At 40.3% G+C, this 10,781-nt stretch overlaps 1 protein-coding gene across 1 annotated transcript in view; it reads left to right on the forward strand.

The window, feature by feature from the left end:
- The first annotated feature begins 3,396 nt into the window (after positions 1 to 3,396).
- LOC109483882 (multidrug resistance-associated protein 4-like) overlaps positions 3,397 to 10,781 on the forward strand; it is a 19,236-nt gene continuing 11,851 nt past the window's right edge. Inside the window, exons 1-10 of the mRNA XM_019787025.1 lie at positions 3,397 to 3,435; positions 3,978 to 4,058; positions 4,336 to 4,530; positions 4,942 to 5,036; positions 5,824 to 5,910; positions 6,925 to 7,021; positions 7,291 to 7,483; positions 8,307 to 8,447; positions 8,993 to 8,999; positions 10,034 to 10,278. Coding sequence (XP_019642584.1) covers positions 3,406 to 3,435; positions 3,978 to 4,058; positions 4,336 to 4,530; positions 4,942 to 5,036; positions 5,824 to 5,910; positions 6,925 to 7,021; positions 7,291 to 7,483; positions 8,307 to 8,447; positions 8,993 to 8,999; positions 10,034 to 10,278 — 1,171 coding nt within the window. The 5' untranslated portion in view covers positions 3,397 to 3,405. The remainder of the gene's footprint in view (positions 3,436 to 3,977; positions 4,059 to 4,335; positions 4,531 to 4,941; positions 5,037 to 5,823; positions 5,911 to 6,924; positions 7,022 to 7,290; positions 7,484 to 8,306; positions 8,448 to 8,992; positions 9,000 to 10,033; positions 10,279 to 10,781) is intronic.

The raw sequence follows: 10,781 nt of genomic DNA on the forward strand, positions 1-10,781 counted from the left end.
GGCTGTAGCAGAGACAGCGGAAAAGGTGGTGGGAAAACACAAATCCTGTGGAATGCCCAGCTGGGTATCAGACAAGACCCTGGAGTTACGTGAGCAGAGAGACTCGGCAAAGAAGAAATATCTGCTTGCAAGGACCCGTCGCACCAAAGAGATATGGAGGCAACTCAACTCGAGCCTAAACGAGTCCTATAGGCACGATGAACTTGCCTTTACACAACAACAAATAGATGCCCTTGAAGAAGCGGACAAAAGACGTGATCACATCTCCATATGGAGGATCATCAATGAACTCTCAGGCAAAAACAGGAAAGCCAACGTAAAGGTGAAGAAGCGAGACGGAACCCCTCCATCTAGCGATAGCGAGCTTCTGACGGAATGGAGTCAGTACTTCTCCCACCTATTGAACAATGATGGCGGACCACAAACATCTGTCCTCCCTCCACCTGCCGACATGGATCTTCCCATCTGTGTCGACCCACCCACACTCGAGGAAACAGTCAATGCCATCAAAACTATGAAAAGCAACAAAGCCCCTGGCTTGGACTGTGCAATCACTGCAGAAGCCTTAAGAGGGGGTGGGGATGCAATGGCAAGAACTGTACACGCTTTCTGCTCCGAAGTCTTTGTTACACTTACTCCTCCAGAGCAATGGACTACTAATGTCATCGTCCCCCTACCTAAGAAGGGGGACCTCAGCCTCATGACCAACTATAGAGGTATCTCCCTAATGTCCATAGCGGCTAAAGTATACAACAAAATCCTTTTGACAAGGATAAGGGAACACGTAGACCCGATTCTGAGAAACAACCAGGCAGGTTTTCGGCAAGGTAGAAGCTGTGCGCAGCAAGTACACATTCTCCGCAGGATCATTGAAGCCTTCCAAACCCACCAACTGTCACTTATAGTTACTTTTATAGACTTCAAAAAGGCCTTTGATTCCATCAACAGGAATGTTATGTTTGCTGTTCTTCGCCACTATGGTGTTCCGGTCACTATCGTCAACGCCATTAGCGTACTCTACAACAACTCAAAAAGTGCTGTTATGGTGGATGGCAACATTACAAAACCGTTCCAAGTCACCACAGGGGTGTTACAAGGGGATGTCCTTGCCCCCTTCCTGTTCATCATACTTGTGGACTATCTGATGAAGAAATCCATTGAGGATACTTGCTCTGGTGTAGTTACACACCCTCGCCAGTCAAGTAGGCACCCAGCCAAAATCTTAAACGATCTAAATTTCGCTGACGACATCGCTCTGCTTGAGGCATCAATACCTAAGGCGCAATCACAACTCAATAGAACGGCTACTGCAGGAGAACAACTAGGTCTTGTCATAAGTGTTCCTAAGACCGAATACATGACCATCAACTGCAACCCACAGCCACCACTGGAAGTGTATGGTCAGCCCATCAAACATGTAACAGACTTCAGATATCTAGGATCAATGATGGCATCCAGTAAGACCGACCTGGCCAGGCGGAAGGCACTCGCTTGGACCGCTTTCTGGAAACTTCAAAAGATCTGGAGAAATCCGACGTTCCCCACTGCCACAAAGATCAAGCTCTTTAATGTAACCTGTGTGTCGGTGTTCTTGTACGGTTGCGAAACCTGGGTGCTAACACGTGACATGGAGGACAAGATTAACTCATTTGCTACATCTTGCCTCAGAATCATGCTGAACATCAAACGTATAGACCACGTAAGCAACCGTGAAATATACAAAGCCACAAACACACAACCTCTGATCTTCAGAGTGAGGCAGCTGCAGCGGCAACTGCGCTTTATTGGACATGCCCTGAGGATGCCAGTAGAGGAGCCACTCAGGACTTACGCCCTCTACGTCCCACCTCACGGCAGAAGGCGTCCTGGGCGCCAGAGGATGAGCTACCTGACTTACATCCAGAACATGCTGGGGGACACGGAAGGTGACCTGAGCCCTGACAACATTGCTGCGCTGGCTGCTGACAGGCGGTCGTGGAATGGACTTGTGATCGCCTGCGTTGCAGCCGACCGATGATGATGATGATGATGACATTAGCTCCTGATATTCATAAATTTCATTTAATTATGTCAAGCATCACTTCAGCTATGTGCTTACCAAAAATCACGACAATCCACCAAATGGTTATTGAGTTATCCTCCTTCGAATACTTTTCAACAAATTCTCCTGAAGTTCCATAACAAGCCGCTAGGGGGGGCCCAAACTCATGTCACTTCTTCTCTAGCCCACTACCAAGGAAAATGACCCTAGCATGTCTAGGTCATGAGATATAAAAAACAGAAGTTACGTTGCAGTACCTAGAAAAGCCACCAGGGGGCCCAAAATCTAATAATTTCCAGGTCTCATCAAGACCTCCCGACCTATCAAGTTTCATAACAAACAAATTAAGCTTCTTTAGTTATGCTGTTCACAGACAGACAAAACAAACAGACAGACGGACAAACGCTACTGAAAACAAAACACTCTTGGCGAAGGTAATAATATCGCAGAAGGCACAGGATTACTTAAATCCAGTTTGATACCATCAACACCAGGACTTATCAAGTTATTTCGTGGGCAATTATTTTCGAGTTTCATATGTACTTTTTAGCTAATTACACATGAAGAACCTGCTTTAGTTTACAACCTAATTTGGCACTTTCTTTTTGTAGAATTTTGTTGTACTAGATGAGAACCAGCCGCCAAATCCTGTCATTGATGCATCTAGCGAAGACGTGTGCAAAATGAGTCCTTCTTCAAGTGAAGTGGTGGGCCCGAAGAGAGTCACATGGAAGACGGTTAGTCAGGATTAATAGATGTACGAAATTAGGAAGTAAAATCCCTAATATTCGGACAGTATTTTTATCAGGTTATTGCTTAAATAAAATTATGCAAATTAGCTCCCGATATGCATAATTTTCATTTACTTATGTCAAGCATCACTTCAGAAATCATGAGTTATTATCATTGAGTTATCCTCCTTCGAATACTTTTCCACAAATGCTCCTGCAGTTCTATAACAAGTACTTTTGGGCTACTCTCCAAGCAGAGGTTTGGGTTTTGGGGGTATTTTTAGTGTGTTTTTAGGCTTTTTTATCGGGGTTTCTCTTTTGCACTGAATTTTTTTCCCACCAAACCCGGTGGGGAAAAAAAATTCAGTGCAAAAGAGAAACCCCGATAAAAAAGCCTAAAAACACACCAAAAATACCCCCAAAACCCAAACCTCTGCTTGGAGAGTACTTTTGGGCTAATTACACGTGAAGAACTTGCTTTAGTTTACAACCTAATTCGGCACTTCCTTTTTGTAGAATCTTGTTGTACTACATGAGTACCAGCCTCCAAATCCTGTCATGGATGAATCTAGCAAAGACTTGTGCAAAATGAGTCTTTCTTCAAGTGAGGTGGTGGGCCCGAAGGGAGTCACTATGGACCTCAGCACTGCAACATGGAAGACGGTTAGTCAGGGTTAATAAAAGTACAAAATTAGGAACTCAAATCCCTAATATTCGGACAGTATTTTTATCAGGTTATTGCTTAAATCAATGCAACAGAGTTTTTTTACGTGCAAAATCTTAGTTTTTTTTAAATTTAGTCAACGACATTGTAAAGCTTGTTTATTACCTTGTGTGTACGTAGGTACCAAATTTGTGATGATGCTACGTTGTCAACTATGTCAACGCGAATTATGCAACTGGCTTTCCGCACAAGAGTATTGAAATTTGGTCGAGAAAAATTCAATTTTGTTTCTTTAAATAATAAAGCTGTATTATGTTCGTTTTTCACAGTTTTTTTTTCTTCCATTTTATTTATTTTAGATCTTATTCCAAAATCTATGTATAACGAAGCAAGTCGAATGTACTGTAATGTATGTAAAGTATGACCACTCGAAAAAAAGAAGTTTTTGATAAGCCTTATAGTTATAAATAAATATATATCTATATCCATGTTGACGAAGTTAAAGAATGCTCAATTTTCATGGAGAATACACTATTTTCAGAAAACAACACTGACGAATATCAAGTTCGACGTCAAAGAAGGTGAACTGATTGTTGTCATAGGACCAACGGGCGCTGGAAAGGTGATTTCTGTGTTCGATGTTTCCGTTTTTGAAACTGTTTGCCCAATTAGTCACAACTAAGTATAGACCTCAACATTTATGACATAACTTGATATTGTTACTGCAATTGGTCAGAATTTCTGGATGTTATTCGTTGGCACAGGGAGGAGTCTTGAACATTCCATTTTGTAAAGTGAGATGTAGTGAAATTTACTGCATTTTCTCGCGTGCAAATTTCTGCTTTTCCAGTTTGTGTGTGAGTTACAATGTATACAATGTGGCATTCGGTATGTTTCAGACCGCTTTATTGTGCACGATAATGCGGGAGCTTGTGCGGGTGGAGGGTAAGGTGGACGTGCGAGGAACGCTCGCTTTCACCGCCCAGGAACCGTGGGCCTTTCCCGACACCATTATAAACAATATCGTGGACTTCGGGAAACCATTCTACAAAGACAAGTATGACAGGGCGATAAGCATCAGCGAGCTGGAAATGGTACGTAATGCTAGCGCTGTATCAAGACCCGTGCTTAACACAAAACTACATGCTTGGACACAGTTCTATCGTATAACCCACACATTTTTTTTGCCGTATAATTCAAAACACAATACCATAAAATTTACAGGAAATTTATATTATTAGGTAGGTCGGACTTTGAAATTGGCAGTCCAGTCCATACATAAATCATCCATACATATACATAACCGTGCTTTGGACAAATGTAAGTTTTTGTATGTGTTTTTAAATATGCTGATACGATCCAGAACTGTACTTGATCATATACATTAAGTAGTTGACGCATTTTGTGGTTTAAGACATTTTCGCTTCTGGCACTTTGTCTCCAAGTGCTTGCAGCAAATAGATGAATAAACTGTTATTTGGCAAGCTTTTCCCCGGTTGTTCCAGGATATACAGGGCATGCCGTACGGGGATAAGACGTTTGTCGGGGATAGGGGAGTCACCCTGAGCGGGGGTCAGAAGGCGCGCCTCGGCCTGGCAAGGTAAAATATCCCATTCATAAGTCGATAAGCAACGTAGTGGTTAAGAACTGCTAGATCCGAAAGGCTAGAACAAATAGAAGTATAAGTATTTTCTACACTACACTAGTCAAATGCAGTGTTTTTGTGTTTTATGTTCTATTTGTGCATTCGTACGTACATACTGGACTTGCCCTGTGTTTTATTGATTAATTATTTTAATAAGTATACCACAATTACGAAGTACTAATGTACTTCTGATATGCTATATTGAATAAAATGGATAAACATGAAATGAAAACTAAACAAAATTAAATATGTTTCATGTAATATTCATAATCCATAATAGACAATACATTGTCATTTGCTGCCAAAGGAGAGTGGGTGCTACCTGCAATGTCTATTTTGCAAAGTATAAGTTATTTGACTAACATTTACGTATAGTAAATATAAATTGTTTATTCACAAATGGACGTATAAATACATTGCAGCCCAAAAATACAAAGAAAAAGGCTGAATTACGCAGCTTTGATATTTCCAAATATATCCTAACTAAATTACAAGAACAGTGGTCGACTGATTACAATAGACAAAACACAGATATTTATGGTATCTCCTTTATAAAACTCTTCCCTTGTCATATTCTTTTTGGTCGCTTAACTTTTTTTTTATTTCATCGTTGCAAAGTTTAAGTGCTCGATCAAAGTTGATCATTTTAAATCTAGGGTACTGCAGGTTATATAAACATCATTCTAAGAATTTATGGCAACATTCAAATAATGATATTAATAATTTAGAAATTGTTTTTCAGGGCTGTGTATGCTGACGCTGACATCTACTTGCTAGACGATCCTCTCAGTGCGGTGGACGCGGCGGTTGGGAAAAAACTCTTCGACAAGTAAAATAAAACATCCTGTTCTATATTTTTTGTTCCTCTTTGTTTTTTTAACCTTTCTTAATTCATGCAAAGCTGTCGCTTTTCGTTGAGGAAAGAGGACATGGTCAGACAAAATATGATTAGTAAAGAGTCCTCTTAACCCTTAAACACCCGAACGGGGTCCATTTGGACCCCAGACGTATATTTTTATGTGCTATTTGATTTTTTTATTTAAAAAAAAATCCTCCCGTGGCTATGTCAGTAAACCCATTCTACAAGTTCTCCTAATTTTTTTTGAGATCGGCACAAATTTGTAAGACCGTCTGGGGTGCAAACGGACCCCAGCCATGTATTTGCACTTTCCTACACACGAAATTGTTCGTTTGTCCTCAATATGTCTTCAAGGGAGCATTATTGCTTTAATACTATGCAATTTGCCAAGTTACCTCCACCTCAGGAATTATTTCATCAGGTTTTAAGAGGTTTGACAATTTGACAATCATATGAGGTCAAAGGTCAACCCTATGTTCATGCCTGCAGGCCTCATCCTATTTTTGCATTAAATATGATAATGAGCTGTAATTTTTTTTAACACTTAATCATGCCAAAATAAACGTCTTAATATGTTTAACCAATATATGTGCAAAGGTCACTGAAAGGATACAAAAAGGAATATAAATTTGAAAGAAACCAAATGGGTTCCATTTGGGCCCCGTTCGGACATTAACGTCACAAAAAAGTTCGGGTGTTTGAGGGTTAAACTAGCCAAATTAGCCCTGATAACAGACGGTCAACGAAACATCGGCTCATTGTTCAATTAGGTGTTTAACTAATTCTATAATCAGCTTGTTGTCTTGTTCCAAGAAGCAAGTGGTTGTGAATAAAAGTAGTCCACTATTCAATCATTTACCGACCTGATGATATTATTTACGGATGGCAGACAGAGTATGAATCACATGTTTATCATGTTAATTGCAATTTTCCTTCTGGTATTACTTTGCAACTAACTGTAATTACGATCTATCATCGCACTAGGTGCATACTGGGAGCTCTGGGAAGCAAAGTCCGGATTTTGGTGACACATCAGCTCCAGTTTCTAAACAAAGCTGACAAGATTCTGGTTCTGGACAAGGTAAACACAATTTTCCTACATTTACAATCATGTAGATTGATTAATGTTCGATAAGTATGTTCATTGTACCAAAGAGCTTCTACGTACAAGCTCCTTGATTGTACATTATTCATATGTTAAAGTGAATCGTCTCAAGATCTGACTGTATGGCTGACAGGAATACGCTTTGGGGTTACGTATAACGAATGTGTGTGATCAAATTAGGAAATTCAATCAATGTAAGCCGCACATTTTATCTTACGATGCCCTCGTCGTGTTTTGTTTTTCAGGGCAACCAGGTCTCTTTCGGAACGTATGAAGAAGTCTTGGCGTCTGGAGCTGACTTCGCGCAACTTCTAGTAGGCAAGGGCGACGACGATTCAGGAACTGCGGTGGACAAGAAAGGCTCAACAGAGAGCAGCAGAACCAATGTAGAGATTGAGGAGGGCGAGGAGGACGAGGAGGATGAGGAGGAAGACGAGGAGGATGAGGAGGAAGACGAGGAGGATGAGGATAAAGACGAGGAGGAAGAGGATGAGGAGAATGAGGGAGAGGACGAGGAGAATGAGGAGGGAGACGAGGAGGATGAGGAGGAGGACGAGGAGGAGGAGGACGAGGAAGATGAGGACGAAGTAAGCCAAATACCCAGAAACTACTTCTCTGTACTCTGTATATGGCAAGACATAACATAGACATCAGCACTCAACAAGTAGCAAGGAAAGTCGATGTGACAACTACGAGTTTTAAAGGACTGAAGGAAGTCACCTGGAAGGAACTTTACTATTAGTAACCACTATTTACCTTTATATATGCCTTTATGTACATAGAAAGGTGGAGTGGTACATTAGCCCGGATGCCAGACTGGGCCCTGTTCCCCAGCGTCTGATATATATCTCGAATGGCTTTAGTAAAATTTCCTTAGGTTCGAGTTTGACTCGGTGTTGGAGAGCTAGCCTTTGAGGGCCCTAACTGCATTCAGTCTGAATTCAGAGTAACGGATGGATTTAATCCCATTTGTTTCGATCTTTTGACAGCTATCGGCACACAAAGGCTTATTAAACTTTATTTTTGTTTGACCCAGCAGCGCAGTTTGTACGCAAGGCTAGCCTCTACCAAGCCCAAAAGAGGACTGGAAATGGCCAAATAGAGAGATAACAGGCAAAGGGATTTGGTCCACTAGAGACTGCAGCTAGCTGTACACTCAATTCGTGGCATTTTTACTAATTTAGGCAAAAACCTAGCAATTTGAATTAAATGATTTTTAGCTATTTCAATTCTTTTTTTTTTATTTTGAATCGTTCACAGTATACCAACTTTGTGGAGGAAGAGAGAGTCGAAGGAAGCGTGAGTTGGCGGGTGTACGTCAAATATCTGACATCAGGACCTCCACGCTGGTACCTGTTTATGATGGTGTTCTTTATCCTAGCTTTTGAGGTAAGATGTTCTAGTGAATAAAGACTGTTGATGTAGTGCAAGAGAAACGCAGTTAAAAAGGGAATGATGTGCTGTCGGTGAAGTCTAGTACATGCAAACTTTCTTTACACACTATAGCTAGTCTGACTGTTTATTTATGTATTTATTTGTCTGTTCAAAACACACAGAATGGCAGCCAAAATAGCTTGTAGGGCTTACCCTACTAACAAAGGACATTGCAGAAACTATGGGCAGCTTAACAGTCTATAACAGTTTATGCAAATAAAAACCGTCTATAGAAAGAATTAAGTCTTTGGTGGATTCTACATTGTATGTGAACAGAAGTAAGGGTCATTGCAATTTGAAACGGTCGTTGCCATGTGGCTGAACGTTCGATGACATATCCGAGTGTACCATCACTACATGGTGGGGCAAAAACTTTCATAACATATAAAAATGATTATTTCACAAAATCTTGCGCTATAATCATGGTAGCTCAAAAATCAAATGAAGTATAAACTGTAATTTAATTTTCAATGTTGTTTCAGGTTTCTTATCTGTTCGCGCATTGGTGGGTAGCTCATTGGTAAGTAAATGAGACTATTTCTGTTTAACCCTATCTAGACCGGGGGGGGGGTCGCTAAAAGTTCCCGCGCCAACTTTGATGTCGGATCGCGTCCGAACGGATTGTACTAGAACCACCAACTTAATGACGTGTCCTAGAATATTGTTGGCAACAATTTTGTATCAGTGGAATAAGATGATGAGTTTTGGTGTTGCCAATGGCAACGGATTTCTGACAGGTATTTTTTGCTAAATTTAGTAATTTTCGTTTCAGCAATACAATTTTATGGGTTTTCTGTCTATTTAAACATTGTTTCTAATATTAATAACATTTTATGTTGTTATATGTAAATTCTAACATTAAAAATGCATAATTTGATGACGTCACTGGTTAAAATCTAAGATGGTGGACCACATCATTACATCTGTAATGATCCAAGATGGCGGATAGCTGAAATATGCATGATGTCATTTTATGACGCCACCGGTGTTGCTATGGGCAGCATAAGTATCAGTACACCCTTTATTATATCAATAACACTTTTATTAAGGTTAGGTTGTATAGTTTTTAGGGAATATCTTATCTATATGGTTTGGCCAATAAAATCGCATCAATGATGTCATAATGACGTCTTACGTCATAACGGCATCAAAATTGTTATTATTTTTTTTACTAGTACACCATCCTCTAAAAAATGGTGGTTATACAATATACCGAGTTCTTGGGAGGGGGGGGTGAGAACTTCCCGTCCCACGAAGCCCAAAAAAAAGCTCGGTCTAGATAGGGTTAAATAGCATGTTAAATGTCTGTATATGAGCTTGATTTAGTCAGAGATAGTTCTTTACTATGTTATATAATGTGTATAATTGTGCTGGAGAGTTTTAAATCAGAAAATATAATGCCTTCACATTCTCTGAGACTCGTTTGCAATGTTTTACAACGGTTAATGGTTACAATGGGAATTCTTTGAAAACTGCCTGTAGGAGATATATATATATATATATGTTTCAGGCATTAAATACATAAATACTAAACATTGTCTATTCATTCCACAGGGTGGACAGTATCGCTCACTTGAACAAAACCCTCCCGAGCGGACAACCCCGGCCAGTCCCCGGGGCCATCTCGCTCTATCACCTGAAGATGTACGCCGGCCTTGAGGGTCTAACGGTCCTTCTATCCATCATCTCTACGGTACTGATCATTTACGCCACCTACCGAGCATCAGTCAATCTTCACAACATGATGTTCAACGCCGTCATGCGGGCACCCATCGGCTTTTTCGTCAAGAACCCCTCTGGTAAGTTTGATATATACTTTTTTTAATGTAGAGTTCAAACGTTTTTGTGACTAACAAAACAAAACTTATTATAAATTTTCAAATCTCAAAAAAGTTAGAGGGGTGCAGGAGTTATATAAACATAGTATAAATACACGTAGTTATTTCTAAAAGAGCTGCATTAGAGTACTCGGGCCACAGTTCACTAATCGAAACACCAACACAAATTGGTAACATAAGTCATATAGCCTACAGAATACGGAGCCGTGAATTATACCGTTATTTCTTCTTCATTAATCATTCCCACAAACAAAATTCAGGCCGTAATGGTGGCACACTCATCTTGGGAACTTATTTTGACCCCACTACTAAATAAATGCATACAATAAAGATAATGAAGAGTTCTAAACGCGTTATCTTAATAGCCGAAAATAACCGAGAGAAGGTGCCATTCCATCCACGGATGCTTGGCAGGAATGGAACCTTCTCCCGGTGGCTGGTTGTAGGATGACCGGCTATTAAAA

This window comes from Branchiostoma belcheri, unplaced genomic scaffold, assembly GCF_001625305.1.
Source record: "Branchiostoma belcheri isolate BF01 breed outbred unplaced genomic scaffold, Haploidv18h27 scaffold67, whole genome shotgun sequence".
NCBI classification, from domain to species: domain Eukaryota; kingdom Metazoa; phylum Chordata; class Leptocardii; order Amphioxiformes; family Branchiostomatidae; genus Branchiostoma; species Branchiostoma belcheri.